At 36.4% G+C, this 27,782-nt stretch overlaps 1 protein-coding gene across 1 annotated transcript in view; it reads left to right on the top strand.

Annotated features, from left to right (window-relative positions):
• The window catches only part of LOC142530935 (uncharacterized), a 30,387-nt gene extending 3,863 nt beyond the window's left edge, over positions 1–26,524 (top strand). The window contains 50 exon segments of the mRNA XM_075636870.1: positions 144–372; positions 475–814; positions 898–1,011; positions 1,290–1,418; positions 1,597–1,788; positions 1,869–2,063; positions 2,674–2,811; positions 3,038–3,157; positions 3,244–3,497; positions 3,758–3,861; positions 5,058–5,152; positions 5,235–5,471; positions 6,530–6,739; positions 6,842–6,917; positions 7,045–7,112; positions 7,529–7,674; positions 7,894–8,002; positions 8,080–8,226; positions 9,536–9,583; positions 9,660–9,788; positions 9,881–10,117; positions 10,211–10,342; positions 10,437–10,522; positions 10,607–10,712; positions 10,814–10,909; positions 17,698–17,850; positions 18,456–18,638; positions 18,731–18,966; positions 19,055–19,181; positions 19,258–19,383; positions 19,543–19,587; positions 19,720–19,797; positions 19,878–19,994; positions 21,087–21,213; positions 21,287–21,387; positions 21,483–21,620; positions 21,708–21,791; positions 22,606–22,711; positions 22,714–22,754; positions 22,833–22,961; positions 23,114–23,161; positions 23,245–23,391; positions 23,545–23,606; positions 24,324–24,477; positions 24,582–24,773; positions 24,856–24,960; positions 25,188–25,322; positions 25,486–25,716; positions 25,853–25,954; positions 26,144–26,524. Coding sequence (XP_075492985.1) covers positions 144–372; positions 475–814; positions 898–1,011; positions 1,290–1,418; positions 1,597–1,788; positions 1,869–2,063; positions 2,674–2,811; positions 3,038–3,157; positions 3,244–3,497; positions 3,758–3,861; positions 5,058–5,152; positions 5,235–5,471; positions 6,530–6,739; positions 6,842–6,917; positions 7,045–7,112; positions 7,529–7,674; positions 7,894–8,002; positions 8,080–8,226; positions 9,536–9,583; positions 9,660–9,788; positions 9,881–10,117; positions 10,211–10,342; positions 10,437–10,522; positions 10,607–10,712; positions 10,814–10,909; positions 17,698–17,850; positions 18,456–18,638; positions 18,731–18,966; positions 19,055–19,181; positions 19,258–19,383; positions 19,543–19,587; positions 19,720–19,797; positions 19,878–19,994; positions 21,087–21,213; positions 21,287–21,387; positions 21,483–21,620; positions 21,708–21,791; positions 22,606–22,711; positions 22,714–22,754; positions 22,833–22,961; positions 23,114–23,161; positions 23,245–23,391; positions 23,545–23,606; positions 24,324–24,477; positions 24,582–24,773; positions 24,856–24,960; positions 25,188–25,322; positions 25,486–25,716; positions 25,853–25,954; positions 26,144–26,293 — 6,854 coding nt within the window. The 3' untranslated portion in view covers positions 26,294–26,524.
• The last annotated feature ends 1,258 nt before the right edge of the window (positions 26,525–27,782 follow it).

The raw sequence follows: 27,782 nt of genomic DNA, 5'->3' as shown, positions 1-27,782 counted from the left end.
CTGGATATGAGCATTGAAATTATTTGGTTGTGGAAGTGGCCTTGAATATAAACAACCAAAGATTACAGTAAATAAAGCTGTTGAGCTTAACCTGCTTTTCATTGTGCATTGAGTTAATTCCATTTTTGTGGATTGTCTCACAGGGAAAAACTTTTGCATGAGTCAGATTGCAGAATTTAGTGCCAATCCCATGGCTTCAGATTCTTCTGAGCTAATTCAGAAAATTCTGGTGTTTCTTAGTCAATCTGAAGGTCTATCTAAGTATGTGGATTCATTCATGCAGATGTTATCTCTTCTGCAATTGAAGGAGGAATCCCAATTTATCTTAGCACCTTTCCTTTCTGATGAATTGCGTGACGAAAAATTCTTCAGGTACTTTATTTGGGAGATTTGGTGTCAAAATCTCTCATAGCTGATTTGCTAGTGTGTGAGATGTAAAATAACCTTTCTCGCTTCTTCGTTTGTTTAATGCAGGCATTTGGATTTATTCAACGAAGGTGATGAAGATAATTTTGATACCATTCTAGAAGAAATGGAGAAGGAAAGTAGCATGGCTGATATGATGAATGAATTAGGCTATGGATGCACTGCCAATTTCTCACAATGCAAAGAAATGTTGTCTTTATTCTTGCCCCTTTCTGATGTCACCATTGCAAAGATACTTGGCACAATTGCCCGAACTTATGCAGGTCTTGATGACAGTCAAAATGTGTTCACCACATTTTTTTCTGCGCTTGGTGGTAATATTGGTTTGGAGCAACCGTCTTTGAACTCCTGGAATGTAGATGTACTAGTGGATTCAATAAAGCAGCTCGTAAGTTCTGTACTATGTTTCACATCAGTGTGGTGTACTTAATTGATTCATTGCATGGTAGTTAGTTCTAATTTTTGTCACAGGCTCCTGGAATTAACTGGATAAATGTCATGGAGAAGCTGGACCACGAAAATTTTTATATCCCTAATGAGACAGCATTTTCCTTTTTTATGTCGGTGTTTAAATATGCATGTCAGGTATGCCTCCACACTTGGTCTTACTGTTTTTTATTCCCATCTTCTATATGAAATCTAACAATACTGTCTTTATGAAATTGATGTTCTTTCATGAAATGTATATTTGTTTTGCTTATTTTCTACATAATATAAATATCATCTTTTTAGTGTAGGAGGTCCCTTGGTGCTCATTACTAGAAATGTTTATATTTTCCTTTACAAAAAGAAACACTAAAATTAAAAGCAGACCAACTTTGAATCTAAAACAACTAAGATTTACGTGGAACTTGATTTTTCAGGATCCATTTCCTCTTCATGCAATTTGCGGCTTTATTTGGAAGAATGTTGAGGGTCAGCTATCATTCTTAAAGTACGCCATCTCAATGCCACCCGAGGTGTTTACATTTGCTCATTCTGAGAGGCAAATGGTATGTTTTCTCGAGAATCCAGCTACTGCTAAAACCTGCGACTGCATGCATCATATTCTTTAACTTTTCTTCAAGAGCAGGCAAGGTGTAAATGATTGAATCTGATCCATGCATATTAACTTAAAAGTGGTTACAAATTTGTGATAACTAATTGTCGACAATCCCTTTTCTTACACAGGCCTACGATGATGTTGTGACAGGGCATAAGTTTCAATCTGGCCAGTTAAATCATGCTTGGACCTGCCACGACCTCCTCGAGGTGTTATGTCAACTAGCTGAGAGGGGCCATGCAAATTTTGTGCGATCTGCTATTAAGAATCCTCTTAATCACTGCCCTGAAATTTTGCTTCTTGGGATGGCTCGCGTGAATGTACTTCATCTTAAATGAACTGTGATTGTTTATTACGCCTTTTGTTGTGTGACTCATTAAGTAACCCCTGCATATTGCAGACGGCATATAATCTTATCCAGCATGAAGTGTCTTCTGCTGTTCTTCCTATGGTACTCAAAAATGTTTCAGGAAACAGTTTAATACTTCATCTATGGCATGAACACCCAAACATGTTGTTGCGAGGATTCATAGATGCCATGAACATTGATCCTGACAACTATACTAGGATTCTGGATGCTTGCCAGGAATTAAAGGTATATTTTTCACTTAATTTTGTTCTTCCACAACATTCTAATTCACAATAAACTTCCATTAGTTCTGCACGTCGAAGGATGGTGATGTTTAATGCAATAAAAGGCAAACCTTGTTCACGTTATTGATTACCAATGGCTCTTGAGGGCTTCCATGTGGTCCCTCAAATTTCTTCTAGTGATCCAGTCAACTTCTTGATTAATACTTGTCACTTTAACTGCTGATTAGCTTTACATTTTTTGCTTAATATCATTTTTACTTCTCTCCTCATATTTTAATTACCATATGTTGAATGCAATTTATACTACCAACTGGCTGGTTTCTATTTTTAATGTAGTGCTTCAATGCATTCTTATGCCATATGAGAATTGCTTGGTACTGCCCTGTTAACATATTACCACAATATCATCCCTTCCACCCCATATTATTGCAGGGTTCCTACAACTAGTTTTTAAATTTTTTTTTGGTTATTTTGTGGATTGGTGGCTTTGCGAAATATCTTTCCCTCTGCAAGCAGACACTTGAGATAAATAAAGTGATGTTTAGTTTTGTATTTCATTGTTGTTAGTGGCAAATAATGTTAATTGATGTTTCTTCTTAACTTTGTTACAGATCCTATTGCCGGTATTGGATATGATTCCTTCTTATTTTGGAATTCGACTTACTGCCCTTGCTTCTAGGAAAGAATTCATGGATCTTGAGAACTGGTTGAGCAATAAATTAGTTGCATACAAAGATGCTTTCTATGAGGTAACCCTTTTTTTCTTATGACACATGTTCACCCAACACTTGTGAGCAAATCATCTCTTGAGACCTTTAAAGGAATGGTGAACTTGAAACGATCTGGATAAATCTGCTACCAGTAATATAATGCTGATGTGGCTATCTGTCTCTAACAGTTATACCACTTGTTTTTAGATTTCTGGAGTAATATAGAATAACTGCTAAGTAATTGAAATTGTATGCATGCTTTTAGGAGTGTCTCAAGTTTCTGAAGGAGGTTCAGCTTGGAGCTCAGGATGTTTCTTCTGATCGCTTTCACCCCATTGGTGCTCTTGTGAATATTTATTTGGAAGCATATCCCTCTTTCTTAAAGGTTCCGATGTCCTGCTTTTCTCACTTACTTTTCTATTTCCAACTTAATCTTAATTGGCCTTAGTTATTTACACGATGGAACTGCAGGTCCTTCGGTCTCATGTTGGTGTCACTTCGTCCAGTCATTTGGCCGAGGAAATGGAAAAATTGCATGCCACTTCCATGCGTGGTAATGCACTACTTAAAGATGGTGGGACTGCTGACTCCACCTCTCCTGATAGTTACGCTGATGATATCGAGAAAGAAGCAAATTCATACTTCCATCAAATGTTTTCGGGTCTACTTGCTATTGATACGATGATTCAAATGCTTACTCGTTTCAAGGAATCTCCGGACAGAAGGTTAATTTCCAACCAACATATTTGTCTTTATTTTACCTAAATCAAACGTGCAATTCCTTTTAATCTTAACTGTTCCATAATTGGGATAAAATGCTTACGATCCTGGATTTTTAGCTTTGTTGGCTTTTGGTTATTTATCAGCTGCCTTCTAGATTTTCAAATGATACATTGATTGGAGGATTATGTCACCTCTTCGACATAGCCTTTGAAAATGTTATTAAAAGTTGAGGCTCAATTGAGAAAGCTGTTTTTTGTAACAGAGAGCAGTTGATTTTTGAGTGCATGATTGCTAATCTGTTCGAGGAGTACAAGTTCTTTTCCAAGTACCCTGAAAGGCAGTTGAAAATTGCCGCAGGTCTCTTTGGTGAGTTTTATTTTTCGTTTTTTAAACTTAAAGATATCACTTATTTTAGCTGGTTCATTTTACTAAGGCACTAATGCATTATGACAGATGCAGATGGCAGAATGTATTTAGGAAACATTTAATTTGCCTTCTACTTTGGATAGTTGATTATCAGATGAATATCATTAGATTATCTTTTTGTGTTATCCGTATATTTTTTGCTAAACTGATTACTTAAACAGAACTACAGAAGTTTTATGCATTTTTTCAAAAGTCGGTTTGGCATGGCGACAAAAGTAGTAGTTTTTCACTTATATAAATGTGAAAAATGCTGGATTGCTGGAGGGTAAGGACTTTTTTACATTTGTGACATTCATTGGAAAAGGAGACTGACTGTTCTAGAAGACATCTCCATCTGTTTGGGTTTTTCCATAAAGAAAGTCAGCATTGATAGCAGATCTGCGTTTTTACATCGACCTGAAAAATGTACTCCTACTTGATGCAAAATTTCTTAGTTTAGAGCCAGGCAAAATGATGAGACATTAATGGTTAACCCAACTTGGCAGTTATATGTTTAACTATGTATCATGACGAAACTTGGGTTGCATTACATGAATTGAGATAAAAAAAACTGATGAAGCTATCTGTATCTTTCCATCTGTGGAATTGAAATTATTGGACCGATTGTATTGAATGACTTTGAAATGGTCGCCCTGATTTCTTGTTTAGAGGAAAGTTGAACCTCTCTTGAACTCGCTTAAGGCAGATTCTTCGACTCACAAATATGCATAAACTTGTTCATGCATATTTAATTTGTTTCTGAATTGTGATTGCTTGCTTAACTAGCTTAGTCAAATTTGTTCCCTTGTTTCCTAAAATATGTGGCCGAAACAACTTAAGGTGCTACTCCTTGTTGGATATTATGCCACCTTTGATGTGTTCTCTGTGTTTTCAGCTGATTGTCCATATTTATGTTGAGTTTTTGGCGTACCAAGTGCAACATGGAAATCTTTATTGAGCTATTATAATTGTCATAAATTAGTAAATGTTTTCGCTTAAATAAGTTACCTACATTTTTTTTGCAAATATCTATGTACTGAGCTATTTGGCTTTCTTGGCATGCTGTAGTCCTTTTATATGTTTGTTATAGAGATTTCCCCTTTCAGGACTGTGAGCTGTTATTTGAAATAAATCTTGATCTGGAATTTTCTTTCCAGGGTCACTCATCAAACATCAACTTGTGACGCATCTCACCCTCGGTATCGCTTTGCGAGCTGTTTTAGATGCTCTGCGGAAACCTGCCGATTCAAAAGTTTGTATATGTTCATCGTCTTATTTTTGTCATTGTTTTAGTAAAAAACCGACCAATGGCTTTTATATGCTACAACATGTAGATGTTTGTTTTTGGGACTAAGGCACTGGAACAATTTGTTGACCGCCTCATAGAGTGGCCGCAGTACTGCAATCATATTCTGCAAATATCTCATTTGCGTGTTACAAATGTGGACCTTGTTACATTGATTGAGAGGGCACTCGCTAGGATTTCAGCAGCTCATACTGATCAAGACATTGTCCATGACGCTACTGAGCTTCATCATGGTTCTATCCAGCCATCTTCTACTAATGTGGAGGTAGTATATTGTTTTACTACTCTGTTACGTGCTCTGAATTTACACACAACATTTTAAGCTTGTTTCAACTTTCAAGGATCAAATATGTTAGGCAACCTGCTCGATGCCATTGATGAAGTAGCAGTCAATGCAAAAAATGCCAATTGGAAAACTTGAGTCATGATTTTACATTTTACTTTTCTCCAAAACGAGCTTGTCAAATAATTTGACCATTTTTACTTGTAATAATGCGATGTTGCTAATTTATTAGAACTAGTGCTTATGACTATTTTCAGTTAATTCATCTCTAGATATTCCTCAACAGAAATGTACTTCAAGGTATCCCCTCCAAGAATTGCATTTCAAATGCCTTTCCTGCTGGTTACAGCACCTTTATTTTGTTGGTTAATGATTATTGGTGTTGATCTTCTAACTTATTTGGTAGTTAAATGACTAAAATAACCATCACTGACTTTTGACTTGCTAAATATTAATTTTTGTTTTAATTGGATTGCTTCTTTGCAATAAGTTGCAACAGTTATCATTCTACTGATAAAATTTAGGCTGAAAATCTTGTGCGTTGCTCAGAATGCTAATATTTCTTTAAGACTGCTATAATCATTGCAATTAGATCCACAATCTTCTTCTTATTCTTGCGTACGGATTGCCACTTTCGACTCCATGATAATGGCTTTATATCCATTTGCTCTTCTCTCTTTTTTTGTGGTTGCTCATGTCTCATCCTTGCTTCGAGCTATAAATATCACATCACAATGTTTCTGGGAAAAAAGCTGTAATTTTTTTAATAACTGAAAAAACTGTAAATTTTGGTTATTCGTATGCATTATTTTGCCTGTTGAGTTGGTTGAACTTAATGATAATTAAGTCGGAGAAACTATTTTGAAGAGAAAAATATCTTGAATTTTCTATGTAATTTTTCTATTATTGATGGAATATGGTTCACACAACATTTTCTATAATATCTTGAATTTTCTATGTAATTTTTCTATAAATATCACATCGCAATATTTTGTACTTGTTATTTTGGCTGTCAGTTATATTCTGTTTCCATTTTTTAGACTCCGAGCTCGTCTTTTTTGTTATCTGGACTGGGGAGCTCACAGACTGGGCCGCCAGTCGCCCTTACTGTCCAACTTCCCCAAAGATCTACTAGTTCTTTAGAAGAGAGAAAACCCCCTGTGGCGCCATGTAATTACCTAAAGCCAGCACAATTAGCAGCAGGGCAGGCTACTGGTGCTCCTTCAAGTGATACAGCTAGCATTCAGAAGGCAAGTGATACAATTTCTTATCTACTGTCATGTACCATGCATATAATGGGTGTTTTTTGTTATAGTTTTATTTGAGCTAAACTATATTGGCCGAAATTGCAGTCTCAGAGTTCTGTTGGTGCATCAACGCATGCTTCCTCTCCTGGTTTTCCACGTTCATCTCGAGCTACCTCAGCAAGTATATTTATAACCCTATGAGCATGTGAAATCTACTTTGGCTTATATGTTGTGAATATGCGTTGGTTGACATCTATCGTTGTCTTCTAAGCTTAGTATATTTAATTCCGTGTTTATTCATTCTACAGGGTTTGGCTCTGCCTTAAACATTGAAACTCTTATCACTGCAGCCGAAAGAAGAGAGATTCCAATAGAGGTGCATTTTCTTGGTTGTGTTAGGGATACATTATTTGGGTGAAACTTTTTTCTTGTTGGTATCTCATTTATTGCTTGTGTTTTACTTCTCAGTTTTACCTGCTCATGAGGCCATTTTTCACCGATCTCTACCTTTTCATCTGATCTTTTTCTACTTCTTTACTGAATTTGACCCATTTGATGATTGGTTTGCAATTCCTGAATTTCTTTGTTGCTTGTCTAAGTGACAAGTTAACTGTCCTTATATCCACAAGGCATAAACTATTTTCTGGGCCATTGTTTTTAACTGGGTGTATTCTAATATTTCATCTGCATAGCATTACTCACGACTGGTTTTCTTAATAGTTCTATGACCTAGCTTAATTGCTCCTCGACGGTTCTTGATTATTTTGTGATATCTACTTTTGTTTTGCACAGACACCTGCTTCTGAAATTCAGGATAAGATATCTTTTATCATTAATAATTTGTCTGCTGCCAATATTGAGGCTAAAGCTAAAGAATTTACTGAGATTCTGAATGAGCACTATTATCCCTGGTTTGCTCGGTATATGGTCATGAAGAGGTGAGGATTTTAATTTTCATACTAATAAATGTTTGGTACATCTTTATTACGGAGAAACTGAAAACTATTTTGTATGGATTTTAGTTGCAACTTGCAAGTAATTTATTCCTTGATTTCCTCTATTTACCATTTCACCTAAGCCATCTGAAATAAAGTTAATTTGAAAATTTTTGAAGGCAGTTCTAAATGTTCTGTTGATTCTTATTGCTTTATCGACAGAGCAAGCATTGAGCCAAATTTTCATGATCTGTACTTAAAGTTCCTTGATAAAGTAAACCTGAAGTCTTTGAACAAAGAGGTTATACAAGCCACTTATGAGAACTGCAAGGTTTGAATTACCCCTAGATATATTCTTCATAAATTTTATCCTTTAAATGGTATTTTAAATGTTCCCTTTTATTTCAGGTACTTCTAGGGTCAGAACTCATAAAGTCAAGTTCGGAAGAGCGTTCATTGATGAAAAATTTAGGAAGCTGGCTTGGGAAGATTACTATCGGGAAAAATCAAGTTTTAAGGGCACGGGAGATTGATCCGAAATCTCTGATTGTGGAGGTATCTTCATATGTTTCCTTCTCACGTCAGCATGCGATTTTAGACATCTTCTCTGTGACTCTTTTGTGACCTAGATTATATTGTTCCTTCCTGTTCATCTCTCTCTAAAGGTGATGTGTCATATATTATTGGCCACAAACTAATCATCATAGTCGGTCACCGGTGATCATCGATATGAAATGGACAATGGTGATTTATTATCTGTAATGGCATGGGCTACAAAGATTGAGAAATCTTATTTTGTGCTTGGATTTTGATGGATTTCAAATTCTTTGACTTGTTTGCCGTTGCTGCTGCCTTCGATCGGTTTTTTCATCGAGAATCATATGATTCTCTCTTCCGCTTCGCTGAACTCAAGTAACATAGCGGGGATATACGCTCCGAGCAGGGATTTGTTCCAGCAGCGGAGGGTGTATCAATCATCAAGGAATGAAACATGGGATGAAGAAGTGAAGATCAAACAAAAAGTGTTCATGTGGGGGTCTTTGATTTGTTGGTCAGAGAGAACCGAGAATGCGAGTTATGTGCTTGAATTAGATCGAGAAGGGGCACATTGGATCTGCTCCAAGTTAAAGGACTTTATCTACTTTCCATCTTCGTGTCCAGCTTTCAATCGGTTTAGGGTATGTGATTTCTTTTTCTAGCTAATAAGGCAGTGTGGTGGCCTTCCAATCCGACAGAGTATTCATATTTTCTGAACCTGAAGAGAGGTTTTTTTTTTTTTATTGAAGGGTGTCTTTGGTTTTTGAGGATTGGATACCGGAAATCAATTAGAAGGACATGGTTTACGAATGTTGCAGCAGTTGGGCTATAATTTTTTGTCTACCTTGGAATTTATGGTCTTCATCGGGGATCAATGGGTGGTTTGTTGTATATAAGTGATGAGACTGCATGCTTTAGAGATATCGGGGCAGCAAAGATTAAGGTGAGAGGTACCGAAGGAGGATTTATTAATAGTGGGATGCAAATTCTATTGAAAGAAGGTACAAAATAATTTATAACGATGTAGCAGAGTCTATAGACGAGGTTTGGGAAAAGATCGGATTTCGGGTTGCTAGTTGGACGAGAAAGCTTGCGTAGTGTAACCATTTATCTATCTCTGATCTAGTCTGGGATTGGAAATTTTATGTTTTTGACAACAATGTAGTTTTTCCCGTATTGTGTTTTTGCGGATATTTTATCCGACTCCTTGTACTCAGTTTTCTTATTTTAATATAATTTTGATGCATATAAAAAAAGATTATATTGGTCCTTCTTGATTTGAAGTGGCGATTTCTTCTGTATGAATAACTATTTACTATTTTTGCAGGCGTATGAGAAGGGACTTATGATTGCTGTCATTCCTTTTACATCCAAGGTATCACTCTTTGATTTATGGTTGATGTTCACTTTATCAGGGTATTATGTTGCATTATTTTGTGGTTTTGCTCCAGATTCTAGAACCATGTTCTAACAGTCTTGCTTATCAACCTCCAAACCCTTGGACAATGGGTATACTTGGATTGCTTGTTGAGATTTATGCAATGCCTAATTTAAAAATAAATCTCAAGTTTGATATAGAGGTAAATCTTATGCATAAATCTAGTGGTATTTTCCTTGAGGGGCAAAGTGCTAATCTGAACTCTCTCGGTATCTTCTTTTCATTTCCTTTTAGGTCCTGTTCAAGAACCTTGGTGTAGATTTAAAAGAAGTAACACCTACTTCTCTTCTCAAAGACAAAATTCGAGAAGTTGAAGGTAATCCTGATTTTTCCAATAAAGAAGTAGGATCTTCACAACCTCAAATGGTAAATGAGGTGAAGTCTGGAATAATACCTACACTAAACCAAGTTGAGCAACTGCTTGATGTTACTCCACCTCTTCCGGGTACTCATTCACATATCATATCTCAGGTGAGTCTTTGTAGATTGTTACTTAAATTACATGAAACATGGGCACACATTCTTTTTGGATTTTTAAGGTTATTTTACATTGTTTATTATCAGTATGTGGCTCCCCTTCATACCACATCTGGCTCATTGGCTGACGATGAGAAGTTGACAAGTCCGGGAGTAACAGATCAGCTTTCTTCTGCTCAATGTCTTCCCCAAGTACAGTCCAAGTTTTCCGTTAACCAGGTTTGCTTAAATTTTTAATTCTTGCTTCCGTAGCTGGATAGCTGTCGTGGGCAAATATTTATTGACCGGATATATGCGATATTCGTTTTCTCAGATTCCTGTGCCAGCCTCTAATATGGAACAGCAAGTTATTATCAATAAAAAGCTCCATGCATTGGGCCTGTTCTTGAATTTCCAGAGGTCAGAGAATTTACTCATTGTTCAATTCTACTTCATTAAAAATCAGTATTTCATGTTGTATACTTGAATTTCTGTTTGGTTTAGTGTACTTCCAATTTCCATGGATCGAGCTATCACAGAGATAGTGTCCAGCATTGTGCAGCGAAGTGTTTCTATTGCAACTCAGACAACAAAGGAACTTGTTTTGAAGGTTTGCTTTTACGAATTATTTCCTTTACACATTTGAACAATCTATGTATCAGTGTGCATTCCAAAGGTTCTAGATAAAAGATTCATTCTATCTGATGACAGGACTATGCTTTGGAGCATGATGAAACCCTCATACGTAACGCAGCACATTTGATGGTGGCAAGATTGGCTGGGAGTCTAGCACATGTGACATGCAAGGTAAGGATAGACTTGTCTTCCTTTAAATATTACTGTAATCATAATTTTTATTTATTTATTAAGAAACAATATTTTATTAATAACTTAAAAGGTATTAATTACAATAAGTGGACTAGTGATCCACCGTCAACAAAAACTACATAATTTCGTTGCCCTATCAATGATACACAAAAGTCCAATCTCTCAATAAATATGATATTGAAACATTATGAAATTCTTCATGAGCACCAATCACATAGCAATTTTGATCTTGATTTTATCTCAATGCTCGACAATATTGTCTTTTGTATTTTAAAAAATTATTCGATTTTTCTCTAATTACACCGACCAAAATATGCCATGAACCATCATTTGTCAAAAAATTCTTCCCCTGTTGTCAAGTAGCCGTTCAAGATCCATAGCGAATAAATCTTTCGTTGACTTCAATACCACTCAAACCAAATCCAATTTTTTCAAAGCTCTAGCCCACAAACCGTTCGTGAATGCAGAATGAATGAGCATATGGTCTTGCGTTTCCCTCTCATTTCGACATAACACACAACAATATGGGCACATAGCACACGAGGGCCACTTCTTTTGCATAATCTCCGAGATCAGGAAACTTACCCAGAATCGTTGTCCACGAGAATACTTGGATTTTTGTTGGAACTGAAACCTTCAAATAAAATAGAAATACGGAAAAGCAGGAAAGCTACTATCGGGAAAGAATGACGTAAAGAAGGATTTCATCTACCCTTTGATCAGCCTTATCCTATCTAACTCACCTAATAACTCAGTCAAATCTAATAACTCCTTATCCCTCGAAACCCTTCGAAAATGCAAGTTCCATGATATGGAAGGCGAGAATTGTCAAAGTGAGAGAAATAGGATATAGGCATATTATGAACCGCGGAAAGTTGAAATAAAGATGGGTAAAGATCCCTAAAAGAAGAATCTCCCCACCATCTGTCTTCCCAAAACCTAGCTTTGGTACCTTCTCTAACCTTTATCCTCACTAATTGTTGAAAAGTCGGGTAAGATCAGAAAATAAACTTCCATTTTCCATTTCCCCAACATAGCCTTGTTTCTCAAAACAATACTCCCAATACCCAATCCCCCTTATCTTTATGCTTGCACACATGTTCCCAGGCAACCAAATGACTATGTGCATCACCATTAGCTCCATCACAAAGAAAATTCCTTGAAATTTTCTCCCATGCATCCGTTATTCTTTTTGGTACCCTAGAAAGAGACGTAATAAATTGGCTATGCGTTTGATGCAATCAGCGTTTCCTTTCCCCTCTTGACAGAAATGCTCCGTTCTAACTTGCCAACTTTTTCGACATCTTAGTCAATAGATTCCCAAAACGAAACTTGTAATGGATTTCCTCCTAGAGGCACTCCTAAATACTTAATCAGCCACTTCTCCTTACCACATCCAATTTGCTTAGCTAACTGTTCAACTTCTTCTTCTTCTTCTTCACATTGGATGCCCAACAAAGCACTCTTGTTCCCAGTTAATTTTTAACCCAGACATATTGTAAAATGACCTCACAACTTCCACAAAAAATCTGATATGATCTGAATTGGAGATATCTCAATCTTGTCTCTACCAACCTCGATCCCTCTGATTAAATCTCTGTCCTTAGCTTTTTCAATCAACCTCCCCAACACACACTACCAAGTTAAACAAAAAAGAGACAAAGGATCACCTTGTCTAAGCCCTTTCTGTGCATTAAATTTGACCCTTGACCTCCCATTAATCATAATAGAAAATGATACATTCGATACACATCCTTTGATCCACCTTTTCCATCTCGCTTCAAACCCCTTATTCCTCAATACAAAATCCAAAAAATCCCAATCTACATTGTAGTATGCTTTATCGAAGTCAACCTTGAAAACCTATCCTTTCTTCTTCTTCCTCATTCCCTCTTCCAATAGTTAATTTGAAATAAGACAACAATAGAGTATCTGTCTTCCCTCAACAAAAGTAGTCTTAAGATTCTGATATAGTGTCTGACAACACGTTTTTAATCATTGCAGTTAACACTTTAGCTATTATATTATACAAGCTTGTCGTAAGGCTGATCGGTCTGAAGTCCTTAACCTTGATCGAATCATGTTTCTTTCGGATCAAACATAGGTACGTTTCATTGGTAACACCATTTATAATTCCGCCAAAAAATTCAATGAGAACCTTCATTAAACCTCTTTTAACGATATCCCAACACTCTTGAAAAAACGCCAAGATAAAACCGTCCTATCCCAGAGTCTTACATCGATCACACTCAAACACCGCCTTCTTTACCTCCTCTTCTAAGAAAGGTTTTTCTAGATCTCAACTCAGTTCTCCATCAATGGGGCACCACTTCAGTCCTTCAATACCCCAACCCTCGTGTCTGACTTGCAATACAACTTCTTAAAAAACTTTACATTGATGGAGACAATTTCATCCACATCAATAGTAATCGATCCATCATCTCTTTCCAATCTATTAATGGCAGCCTTACTCCTCCGTTGGTTCAAAAACGAGTGAAAAAACTTTGTATTATGATTCCTTTCTTTAATCTATTTGACCTTACTTTTTGGTTGTTAATCTGATTCTTTCGACACACCATTTCTTCTAACTACCATCTTGCTTCCTTTCTTTCATTTGATACTTCTTAAGATCTCCGCCTCTCACTCTCTAATTCTTCCAGCTTTCTGCTTTTTTCTCTCAACTTTGTCAATTTCACTTCCACCATCCCAAAAACCTCTCATTCCATCTTCAAATGTCTCCTTCCACAGCCTTGAGTTTGTTAATAAATTTATATCCATCCCATCCTTGAAATTTTGCATTATTCCACCATGACAAGACTGATGCTTTAAAGCTCTCGTGCCTCAACCACATTCTCAAATCTAGAAGGTGATGGTACTCAATCTTTTCCGAGTCCAAAATAACTGGAAAGTGATCCTAGGTAATTCTTGGAAGAACCGTTTGTCTAGGGTATATTTCAGTCCATCCCACCATGAACAAGAACCTATCCAATCTGCAGCAAATGGGTGAGTCCCTTAAATTCGACCAAGTGAATTTTTCATTCAGTAAAGGTGTATCGCACAACTCCAATTCCTGTATCAAGGAATCAAAGCAAGACATCCTCGATGTATGGGATCGGCTATTCAATTTTTCGCTTAATGATCTCACAACATTAAGATCTTCCCCCAAGCACCATGTCTCCCTACACAAACTCTCAATCCTGCCAATTCATCCCAAATTTTTTGTCTCAACCGTGGTTTGCATAGACTATACACTGCCGTAAACCACCAATCATCATCATTATCCTTTTGAATGCAGACCGAGACCGAGAATTTCCCAATCAAATTGTCCTTAACTGAATTCACCCTTGGATCCCACATAACCAAAATACCCCCTGACCGACCTACTGCTGGTAAAATAACCCCCTCCACAAACCTTGATTCCCACACACTAGTAATAAATTTCCATTCGACCATCTCTCTTTTGATTTCTTGCAAAACAACTTAATCTGGCCTCTCCTTAACTAAAACTACATGAATCAATCCCATACGCGTAGCTGAACCTCCACCCCTGATGTTCCATGAAAATATTTTCATCTATTCACTGTGTCACCCTATTGTGACGACCATTTCTCAAAATTGTTCCTCTCTACCATCATTTTTACTTTCTTTCCATTCAATAACTCCACCTTCTTTATGCCCATCTTAGAAAGACAATCTTGTTCGCCCTCCAACTCATCTGTCCGCAACTCCGGACCCACCCTTCCCCCTTTTAAGCTCGTCCTATATTCAGGCCCTAAGAAGATGTTCCCCGATAAACCCGACTCTTCACCCAATATTGTATTCCACTCCCCCCCAGAACCTCTTCCCCTCCTGCCATAAGCACCGATGAGATTGACAATGGAACATAAGGGAATGAAGAGTGGTCAAAATAAGAAGGTTTGGGTAAAGTGCATACCTTGCTCGGAGATGGTGCAAAAATGCCCCCTAGGTCCTCGAATCCCAAAGAGTGTGGTGTCGACTCATCCGAACTTGCTGAAATATGACTCTAATTCACTAGTCACAACCTTCATCTGAATCATCATCAATCACATCCTTGATTAGTTGATTCTCCCATTTACCATGTCTCCCCATCTAGCATCTCTATTCCCTCCCTCAAGGAATTATTCTTTGGATCATCTCCATCTCTTGAAAGAACTGCACCACTATGTTCCTTTAACTTTTCCTACTATAAAAATCTCAAACTTCTGTCCATTCTTCCTACTTTCCTTCTCTTGATTAGAACATTGTACCACTTCGGTCGCAATTTTATTCACTCATTTGATAGCACCTTTCTTGAAATCAGCGACACCTTTAGGACTTAGCTTTTTAAGAATTTTAATTTGTCGACCTCCAAACAAAGGTTCAGATTCACAAGTTCGTTCTCTCGATTTGTCATTTTCTTGCACTTTCTTTATCTCTGTTAAGGTCTTGATACGTTCTTGCACATTATTGAGAAGCTCCTCTATCTATGAAACAAATTTTACTATACATAACTTCTTCATAAGAAACTTTCGAGTCACACTTGTTCTCCATACTCAAATCTTGACATTCCGATCGTGCCCAATAATTTCTCTGTCAAGGTAACCCTCTTCTCCAGAGAAAATCTCTAATTTCAAATAAAAGGAGGCATCCTCTTCGTTATTTGGCAACAGACTGCTTTGTTGGCTTGAAATGGAAATATTTCAATGTCTCTTAACTGCCTTCCCAAGAGTCACACGCACCAATTCCCACGATATATTAACACACTCCCTTGTTATAATAAGTGCTTTATTCCAATTCTTAACCAAGCACGACTGAAAGTGTTCGTAGGCGTCTTATGTTCCCCGAGTCGGTTGGATTCGGAATGAATTTTCCAGTCTTTGGTGATTGTTCCAAAAGCTTTTTGTTTTCTCTTGTATGCATTCCATTGCCCCTCTTTTTCTGAATAAATTTGGACAAATAGTTTGCAACACATTTCCACCCATGGTTCGCCGGAACGGCCGTTAAACGGTCGGAACGGTCGTTGCGGAACGGAAACGGTGACCGCCGTTCCAAAGTTCCAGGGCAAAGTGGTGATTGTTTTGTAGCGCTGTTCTTCGACGTTTTAGCGGCGATTAAACGGCGATGCGGAACGGAACGGCGGAGTGGAACGGGAAATGTTGCAGTAGTTGTGGTTTTTAGTATAATGTCTTGTATATTGATCCAATTGTTGTGAGGACCACTTCCATTAGAAAGATAAGATATAAGGCTATAACTTTCATGTTTTGAGTTTTGTTCAAATCATTAGGGAAGACGAGCCAAAAGTGGCCCGAAGTTTATCAAAATTATTATGCAACACAATATACAGATCATGGTTACCGTCCTGGAATTGAGGAACAACGTTGTTTCTTGGAAAGTTTATCAGAATTCTCTAGTGCTAGTGATAAAGAACATTCAGCTAATTTTACTCAACCATACATGGTGTCGAAGAACATATAAGATGTCTTGGATTGGGGGAAAATCGACAAATTCAAATGACAGATATTTATGGATCGATGAGTTACAATTGGGACTCTCAGCATGTTGGGTATGATCCGACTGCATATCAATCAGGTGGATATGGATATCAGGGTAATTATAATTCTAGACACGATTCTTTTGATAGATCATTTGATTTTTCAACATCTGGTACACATGGAATTAGACATCGTGGATTTGATTATGGATCGTCTCAATATATTGGTGATAGATACAATGAATCTTCATCATCTATATGGCGTGGTGTTGGACGTCATGGTCCCGAGTATAGATCTTCAAGTACAGCTGATAGTTCTACTGTGTATCGTGGATTCAGATACTATAATCGTCGTGACGAAACACTATTACAAAATCAGTCATCCCATTTTAATGATCTTTCGTCATCTCAATCTAATCAATATCCCTATGGACAATCACGTCAATATCCAAATGTTCGAAATCAATTTAATCTACGAGATACTGATGAAGAATATAACACTTATTTCGCTCCTCCGCGTCACTCTTCATGGTATTAGCTTTGGTATGTTATAATTTTTAGTGTGTATTTCTTATTGTGTTATTATTGTAAAATAGTTTTGTATTGATATATTAATTTGTAATAACTTCATATATTTTATTTTTTAGTATGATGTAATTTATATTTAAATTTTTTTACCAATTTTTAGAATTTATTAATTTTTTTATACAAGCGTTCCGCAACCGTTCCGCAACATAACATTGGAACTGGAACGGTAGTTGCCGTTCCAAGCACCGCAACCGTTCCGGCAAACCATGTTTCCATCCCCCTCATACCGACCACTTGGTATGACGATGCGCTGCCCCTTGCCCATCCAAACAAATTTAGTGACTTCTAGATAGCTGCCCTGGCCATTGACAATTTTCTGCATAGATAATATTGCTTCCTTCCCTCTAAATCGGTTAAACTTCGAACATGCCTGTGGTTTGTTAATGTATTCCCACAATTTCGACCAAAGCCAATGTAAGCTTTCCAACTTCACTTCCAGCAGATAGCTAGCATTTCTAGTTCTCTCTGTCATACGTACACAAGTCCCCCTCCTATCCACCCATATTTTAGAAACAACTTTTGCTTGATTTTTACCTCGTCTACTGCTTTGTTGCTAGAACGATCACGATCCTCCCACCTGTACATGACTAGTTTTGCTACACTGCTTGGTTCAAAGTAAGACTCCACTGGGTTGTATTCTCTAGGTTGTACATTGCACGTGTTTTAAGATTTATTTTGTTACTATCAGGAACCTTTGCGTGGTTCAATATCAAGCCAGCTTAGGGGTTTGCTTCAGGGCTTGAGCATATCGAGTGAACTTTTAGAGCAAGCAATTCAACTTGTGACCAATGACAATCTGGACCTCGGCTGTGCGGTGATTGAACAAGCTGCCACAGAAAAGGTTAGATGTATTGATGATCCTTGTAACTACAAAAGTTTCTGAATATTCCAAGTTTGACATCTTTACACTGCCTACCTGTTTTTTCTGAGTTTTCTTGGTCAATTTTTTTCTTTGAGATAAAACTTGTCTTCATTTTTAATACCTGAGTTGATGAAATCTAATGTTTATTGGCATGCTTTTGTTTCTACTGATAAATGTTGTGTTTATAATGTTATATATTGTTGTTCCATTTTTCTGATGGAAATCATGGACTAGAAACTTTCGTACAAGAATGTTGTTCAACCTTGACAAAGAGGGAAACATGGGGGGTGAATAGGTGGGAGTTATGGAGGGAGAAAATGAAGAGGATTTTTAAATATACAAAAAACATGGTAGATGCTAAAAAGTCACTAATTCTAGGACTTTGTTTTGATGTGGTTTCCAATATTATATGCCGGTTCTCTCATTAATACACAGGAACTACTCACTATTCACTTGTGCAAATAATGATAGCATGATTTAGTATTATAACTTCAATGACTTCTTGCAACAATAATATTTATTGGATTGGAGTTGACTTCCTTTATTTGCTGTTGTTGCCTTGTTGCATCATAATACCATGGCAGGCAATTCAAACTATTGATGGGGAAATTGCCCAGCAACTTACTATCAGGAGGAAACATAGAGAGGGTGCTGGTCTCACATATTTTGACTCTAGCATGTATGCCCAAGGTCAAACGGGTGTTTTACCGGATGCCCTTCGCCCAAAACCTGGACGCCTGTCACATTCGCAGCAGCGTGTTTATGAGGTGGATTGCTTTGGCGCATGCCTCAGAAAATCAGTCAAATTGGTTCATTGGATTATACTGATGATGATTCCCTTGGTGTTTATTTTAAATAGGATTTTGCACGGTTGCCGTGGCAGAATTGGTCCAGTCAGGGTTCAAATGCTGTACCTACTGTTCCCATTACTTCATCTGGCAGTGGGGCTTTCTCTCGGCAATTTGCATCCACATCTGACCAAATAACTACTGGCATTTATACATCTGGCATTGCAAATGCGGGAATTAGCTCCATTCCCAAGCATCTGAAAATTGGTTATGAGGAGTTAGATGCCAATGCATCCCATCTTCCTAGGTTTCTTTAATTTCTATTCCTTTTATTTTTTGTCATGATCTTTCAATTAAAGAACTAATTTATTTCCCCTCTTATGGGGATGTTTCAGTGTTTCTTCCACACATATTGCGACTGTTGATACTCCTACTCTGCGAAGTCTTGAAAATGATGTTTCTACTTTCCCCCTCACTTCTACACCTGAATTGCATTTGACAGGACCTTCGAATTATTTAAAAGTGAGTGATATTTTTATGAAAGTGGTACTTCTACTGTTGTGAAATTATCACCTTATGTGGGATTCTACATCTGCAGGAACCAGAGTCTTCGATGCAGTCTGTTATCCCAACTTTGGCATCAGACCATCTTGGAAGCAATGTTTTGGAGCCTTTGTTAACCACAGGTGATGCACTGGATAAGTACCAGACTATTTCAGAGAAGGTAAATTTGGTATCCTAATTTTTCTTCTTGTATTTGTATTTGATATCGATTCGATGACTATTTTAATGTTAAAATATAAAGTGTCCAAGTAGTGGCAAAGGAATTAATATGTTATGCTTTGATTCATTGATAATGGTCTCTTCGTTGTTCCTTTTTCAGCTTGAAAATCTATTGATTAGTGATGCCAAGGAAGCAGAAATCCAGGTAACTACCTACCTCCCAAAAGGGTTAATTCTCTCGTTTCTTCCCACATATTGTTTGTAAATTTGTTCCAGTCCAAGCGTTTTTATATTTATGATTCAGATTCTTTACCAGTGTACCTATTTTTGTTTGCAGGGAGTTATAGCTGAGGTTCCTGCTGTCGTCCTCAGGTGCATAATCCGAGATGAGGCTGCTCTGGCAGTTGCTCAAGAGGTGTGATTCTCTGAAGTCTTATTTGATTGATACCTGAAAAAAATAAAATATTGATATGTTAATTCCTAATAATTGTGTAGGCTTTCAAGGGCTTGTATGAAAAGGCAGCAAACCGAGCTCATGTCAGTGCTCACCTAGCAATCTTGGCTGCCATTCGTGATGTTAGCAATCTTGTTGTTAAGGAGCTCACTAGTTGGGTATGTCACTAGATTTTATATTACAGTTAATTAAATTTGATGATCTTGCCGGATACCTTGGAGTTGGTAGTTCTTTTTGCGACAGTATTTTGGTATAGTTTTTTGCATTTTTAGACTGACTGGCTTTGACAAACGCTGGTTCTAGGATTGTTTTACTTCATATTTCGAAATTGTTCTATTTTTGGTGCTTGATTATTTTGTCAAACTTGATAGTTGTATTACCCTTGTTTTGATCATTTCCTCATAATATTTTTCGTCCCCACAAATAAATTTAAACATGTATGTATTTCCGCATTTTCGCGTCTCCTACGTAAATCATTACTTTTATTCAACCTTTCATTACTTCCAAAAATGACTATTGTTATCTTTATGTTTTAGCCTGAAGTATTAGATTTTAGAATTTTAAAATATCTTATATCATGATTTGGTAACATCATTAGACAATATTAAACTTACATTTCAAGCAAAACAGTTCTGTGAAATTATTTATCTAGATGACTTTCTCTGGAGCCCACAAAATGAATCTGAACAGCACAAATATTTCCCTGTGCGCTCCCACATCGTAATACAGTAGGATATTAAGGATCTATAATGCTGAACCTTCGGTTTCATGCCGCAATTCAATCCCAATTTGTGTGTAGTATTGTACATCGATCAAATGGCGTGAAATAATGGAGAGATAAGAAGCCGATATAAAATTGTGGCGACTTCTTTTTAAATTAAGTTTGCATTAATTTATTTGAAAAAGTACTGTGTATATTTGGTTCTATTTCCCGATACTAAATAAATTTCCTTTTCCATAAATCAAGTACATTCTATTGTTTATTTTTTTCTCCTCAAAACAAATTTTCGCACCCTTGCGTTTCCAATATAATTCTTAACTAATACCCCAAAATATTCTATCATTATGTTCCAGCGTAATCCAAAATATACCATTTTAAAATTTTATTATAATTTGACACCTATGGTAACAACTTAATTTTCCCAAAGCAAAACCAAATATGCATTTCCCCCAGATGAGTCTTTCAGAATTCTCATAATAAAACATAGCATTCTGCAAGTGTTTATTTCAATATTTTTGTGTTTTGACAGGTAATGTACTCAGATGAGGACCGGAAGTTCAATAAGGATATCACTGTTGGTCTTATTGGCAGTGAACTATTAAATCTTGCTGAGTACAACGTCTATATGGCAAAGCTAATTGATACAGGAAGAAATAGTATGTGTCTGATTGCTTAATTCCACTAGCAATATCAGTGACATTAATGCAACACACACTGTTTATCTTGCAGAGGCTGCCACGGAATTTGCCATTTCTCTTATCCAAACAATAGTTGTCAATGATTCTAAAGTGATATCAGAACTACACAATCTTGTTGATGCTCTGGCAAAGGCACTCAGTTTACTCCATTTTTGTATTGCATTTTTGTCTTGCATACTACATATCACTCATGTGATCCTGACAATTTTTTTCTTGTCACTTTTAAGCTTGCTGCAAGGCCTGGATCTCCCGAGTCACTGCAACAGCTAGTTGAGATTGCTAAGAACCCTACTGCAAATCCTACGACCTTGCCTACTGTAATTGTTGGGAAGGAAGACAATATGAGATCATCTAAAGACAAAAAGGTTTTTGAAGTGGTTTTTTTCTTGCAGCTCCTCGCCTTCAATTAATCAATATTTATGCCTATACATTAAATTTATGTTCTGAAACAGGCCGCTGGGCTACCTGGGCCATGCAACGAAGACTACTCGGCCACAGAATCCGTGGAACCAGATCCCGCTGGTCTGCATGAGCAGGTACTAGCAATAATTTGTCCTTTTAAATGATTTTCTCTAAAATCATCAATTTTCGTGGTGCTATTCTTTTCTCACCCTGTTCATTTCTATATTCAGCTGGATAGTGATAGTGACAATGTCCAAGGGTTTAGCAATTACTTTTAAAATCATGCTTGAGATCTATTGTAACAGCACGTCTATGTGACCTCTGTATTGTTATCCCTACTAGTGTTTCATCTCACTGTCAATGCCGTGCTGTTGGCATTAGCATCATCTTCTTTGTTTGTCGTCTATGGCCAAATGATTCTTGGAATATTATTAACTACTTCATGTTCAACATTTCCACCATTAAAGTCTCAAACTGTCTTCTAGATTCAAAACAAGAATACTTGATATAGAGTGTGGCTTTCATCAACTCAACATACCCAATGGGGGGATATAGAACAAATGAAGCTACTTTACTCTTTTCTGTCTTCTGCTGAAAATTTGACTCGTTTCTGCATGCGGTTTTATGCTTTGCTATCAAGAAAGCTGGTTGTTTTTGGGTTGATGTGTAACTGCGAGGTTGTTTCTGAAGTTTGGCATTTGTTGCTTTCCTTTCTTGTCTTTCGGAAGCTTTAAACAAGCTTCGATATGCAAATCAAATTATGTTTTTAACGCTTTATTGACTAGCTTCTTTGAGAAATAAAAGTTAAATTTTTATTACACTTTAGAAAGACTTGGCGTAGAGTGGGCAATACTATTTCTTTAAATTTCTTAGATTTTACAATACATTACATTTATAAGAATATTTCTACACTGAGTTTTTCTCCTTTGGGTTATGCTGTCTGCATAGGTCTCCATGCTGTTTGCAGAGTGGTACCAAATATGTGAGCTTCCTGGAGCGAATGATACAGCTTGCGCTTGTTATGTCTTACACTTACAGCAGAGGGGCCTGCTTAACTGGCGATGATACCTCAGAGCATTTTTTTCCGCCGGCTCACGGTGAAGTTCCTCTTATTTTCAGTCACAATATTTATAAATGGATTTAAGAATTTTGAATTCAACATACTTCAATTTCAGGAACTTTCAGTGTCACACTGCTTATCTTCTGAGGTGATCAATTCTAGCTCTTCCCAGTCACGTGTGGGACAACCTTTGTCATTCCTTGCTATTGACATCTATGCGAAATTGGTCTTCTCAATTCTGAAGGTAGCATCAATTTCTTGGGCGATCCAAATTCAATGTTTTCGGTTATATATTACTCTCCTTCATTGACTGTCTTCTCATTTTCTATCATTATCTTGACTTTTCTTTCTAGTACTTGTTGTGTTTGTTAACTACTATTTCTTGCTATTTTCCAGTTTTTCCCTGTTGAGCAAGGGCCTAGTAAACTCTCTCTTTTGCTTAAGGTATCTTTCCCTCCTCAAACGATGGAAGAATCAAAGTTTTAGTTGCTTATCTAGGTTTAATACTCAATTAGTGGTTCTTGCAGATTCTTGCTGTCACCGTGAAGTTTATTCAAAAAGATGCTGCAGAGAAGACATCCTCGTTTAATGCCAGGCCATATTTTAGGTTGTTTATTAACTGGTTGTTGGATTTGTGTTCCTTGGACCCAGTTTTTGATGGCACAAATTTCCAGGTACCCTGCATGTGGCATGCACCTCATCACTTATTCTACTTGTGAATTTACTTCGACTTTGATGTCTGTTTCTGATTGTGGGTATACTTCAAAATGTTAACTTTGAGGTTTGTCTGCTAGTTCCGGCTGGTATTAACTTTGTCTTTTACGCAGGTTTTGACTGCTTTAGCAAATGCTTTCCATGCTCTTCAGCCTCTCAAGATTCCAGGGTTCAGGTCTCTCTATTTGTTCTACATCAGCATATTTTATGATTCAGTTTATGCTCTAGTTTAGAACATGCATATTAAAAGCGATTGGCGTGGTACTGTGCATGGAGATCATATATTTCACGTGCAAGGTGCGGGATGTATGGTAGAATTTAAATATTAGGAGGAAAATTCATCACATACAACCAATTTGTACCTTACTAATTATTAGAAGATAATGACTAATGTACATTACTCTATTAGTGAAATATTTGTTTTCATCGAATCAATAGCAATAAGCCCGGTTTGAAGAGGCTCATATACGGAACGCCGGGAAATAATACCTGGAGCGGGAGATTCAATTAATCGAGATTCATAAGCTGCAATTTCCCCTCTACCATCAATAGGTTTAGCCAGGGCGTTTATAACACGACCTAAATAAGCCTCACTCACTGGTATCTGAGCAATTCTTCCTGTTGCTTTTACAGAACTTCCTTCTTGTATCATCAAACCATCACCCATTAATACAACACCAACATTATTTGATTCCAAATTCAGAGCAATACCTATTGTACTTTCTTCAAATTCTAAGTTATTGGTCACTTCATTATTGATCTTCTGCATATTCTTGGGAAATATATGTTTCAAGTTACTAGTCACTTCATTTACTCTCTGCAAGCTGGTGGATATAGATTTTACTAAATCACGTGTTTTCTAGTCACAGTTAACTTTGTAACATGCTTTCAGCTTTGCTTGGCTCGAGTTAGTGAGTCATAGAAGTTTCATGCCAAAATTACTCATGGTAAATGCACAGAAGGGATGGCCTTATTTTCATAGACTTCTTGTAGACTTGTTCCAGTTCATGGAGCCATTCCTGAGACTTGCTGACCTGGGAGAGTCGGTAGGTCTACATATGACAATTTTCCTGTTTTGGTGCTCCTGCTATCGACAGATGACAATATCATTGGATCCTTTTTGGTAATTCTTGTTTTTAATGTCATTCAGATACAATTTCTTTATAAAGGGACACTCAGGGTCTTGTTGGTGCTACTCCATGATTTCCCGGAGTTCCTTTGTGATTATCATTTCAGCTTCTGTGATGTCATTCCACCAAGTTGCATACAGATGCGAAATATAATCCTAAGTGCATTCCCTCGCAATATGAGGTTGCCGGATCCATCTACCCCCAACCTAAAGGTCTGTACTTGATCTTATTCTTTATGCATTCTGTTTTGCTTGTAGATTAAATTCTGAACCGAGTTATAGTATATATTTTCAGATTGACCTACTGGCGGAAATCAGTCACACACCACGAATTCTCTCTGAGGTTGATGCAGCTCTTAAAGCAAAGCAGATCAAGAATGATGTGGATGAGTATCTCAAGGTAAACTTGGAAGAAACTGAACACAATTTTGAGGCAATATTGATAGGGTAGACTTGAGTGTGTGGGTACTGGGTGGTGTACGAGTATCATCGACGTTCAAGTTGGGAAACAAGGAGGGGATGCCGTCTTTTTGTAGCTGTCCATTGATCAGTGTTAAACCAGATGTTTCGTAACTTCATGCTTCAATATCCATGTTCTTAGTTTTCCTTTTGTCTTTGTATGTACAGACAAGGCAGCAAGGGTCTTCATTTCTTACTGAGTTGAAGCAGAAGATTTTGCTTACTCCGTCTGAAGGAGCTCGGTCTGGGAGTCGTTACAATGTTCCTCTCATGAACTCTCTTGTCCTTTATGTTGGGGTGCAGGTATGCTATTTCTTCGTTTTACCCTTATAAATGCAGGTAAGCAAATGAGAAGAATATCAATGGAAATACTCTCTTTTATCTTTTGTCGTCATGCTTGATACTTGTCTCCCTACCTACCCATTTTCATTTCAAAAATAAAAAACCTTCTGGAATCTTGATGTAGGCCATCCATCAGCCGCAAGCCAGAGTTTCACCATACCCGCAGTCCATGGCTAGCATGACTGCTTTCTTGGTTAGTGCTGCTCTTGACATTTTCCTGACATTGATACTTGATCTGGACTCAGAGGGCCGTTACCTGTTCTTGAATGCTATCGGGAACCAGTTACGCTATCCAAACAACCACACTCATTACTTCTCTTTCATCCTTCTTTACCTGTTTAACGAATCAAATCAGGTGCGTTATAGTTTCTGCGCCATACTTGACAGGGAGAGTCAATTCTTGAAATTAAGTGCTCAGAAAGTGCTTCAATTAGGGATGGCAAAATTTGATGATTTGGTGCTGATGAATATATTCATTTTACATTGAGCAGGAAAATATTCAGGAGCAAATCACCCGGGTCCTACTTGAACGACTAATTGTTAATAGGCCTCATCCTTGGGGACTTCTAATCACGTTTATTGAGCTCATCAAGGTACACTTTGTTTATTTGCTGCAGTATATATTACTTGGGCGAACCAAACCTAGTGTGGCCTGAAAACTTCACTTTCATATCATATATTGCGCATCTTACCCCAAACCCAAAAAAATGATTTACCGAATTTCCAACTACGGTCCTTTACCCTGCATTGATCGATCATCAACCCTTTTACCTGTTGAACAGAATCCCCGATACAATTTCTGGAGCCGGTCTTTTACAAGGTGCGCGCCTGAGATTGAGAAGCTTTTTGAATCGGTATCAAGATCATGTGGGGGTCCAAAGTCAGTCGACGAGAGTGTAATTTCGGGTGGCATACCTGATAATATGCACTAATGCTTAGTTGTAAATTGTTGAAATACCAAAGTTTTAAGTAGATGCTACCATAGTTTCCATGCCTTTAGGTCTCTCCATTTTACCCCTTTTTTTATTAAATATTTCTCATTTTTCTACGGCCTTAAAATAGTAAAGATTTTTCGTTTCCACAATTCATTTATTATTCTTCTATTCATGTACATGTTTTGGGAGTGAGTTCCCTGGATTTATGCGAACCGACTTTCACATGTCGATATTTAATTATAAATTTATTAAATAATCTAACTAATCTAGAAAATATTATTACACCATTGACCCTGTTTTGTAATAATTATCTACACTATTATATAAAGATTCTACTTTTATTATTGATTAAATATTTTCTATTATTTATATTATTTTTATCTCATTGAATAAGTTAATTTTTAAATATCCCACAGAAATTAAATCATGTTTTAAGAAAATAACATGTTATACACAATAATTTTTCAAGTTATGACAGGATGCTATAAGTATTTTTCAATGCAAATTGTTTGTAATTTAAATATTAACCTAGTGTCAACAATAATTATTAAACTTCATCTACAAATAAGTTGACATGAAATATTTAAGGAAATGTTATTTTTATTTAAATAATATTAATTCAATTTTAATAAATTGGTAATTCATTTTTCAAAATAACGACACATTTAAAATTTTCAAATTTCTAATATGATTCACGATATAATTAAAATTCTAAAAATTTAACAATTTTTATGATTTTATATTAAATAATATATTTATTTTTTTATTTTAGTTATTGCATAAATTTATCTAAAAGATACTTGGATGTTTATTAAAAAAAATTAAATTATTAAGATATGTTTTGTTGGAGATAAAGAAAGATATCTGAAGTGATTTATAAAAATAATGACATATATTTGAATGTGCATAGATAATTGGATGTTTATTTACAAATAAATCTAAATTATTAAGAAAGAACAAAAATTTGAAAACATATGTTTCGTTGGAGATAATAGAGATATCTCAAGAGATTTATTAAAATAATAATATATATTTGAATAGTCCTAAAAGAGGACATAAATGTAAAATCAATTTAATTTTTTTATTAGTAATATCTTTGTGTGTATGTGTCTATACTTATATTAATATCTATATCTAAAAAGTAAAATTAATTCAACTTATTATTAAACTTATATTAATATCTATATCTAAAAAGTAAAATCAATTCAACTTATATATATATATATATATATATAAACGGAAAACATCATGTGAATATTAATATTTTTATAATGATAAAATTACAAAATTTATTGGTAAAAAAATATCGATGATGTTGATAATGATTACACTATTATTAACATCTATTTATTGTTACTAGATTCAATTTGTATCTGAGTAGTTTTGTGGACCATTTACAAAGTTTTACATTATTAATTATCAATTATGTCCTTGATTTGCATATATTTAAAAAAGAACCCTAGAAAATAAGTGATGCTTTTGTAAA

The sequence above is a fragment of the Primulina tabacum genome, chromosome 17 (assembly GCF_025594145.1).
Source record: "Primulina tabacum isolate GXHZ01 chromosome 17, ASM2559414v2, whole genome shotgun sequence".
Taxonomy (NCBI): Eukaryota; Viridiplantae; Streptophyta; class Magnoliopsida; order Lamiales; family Gesneriaceae; genus Primulina; species Primulina tabacum.
The sequence above is the reverse complement of the archived record's forward strand: the minus strand, read 5'-3'. Positions and strand labels throughout refer to the sequence as shown.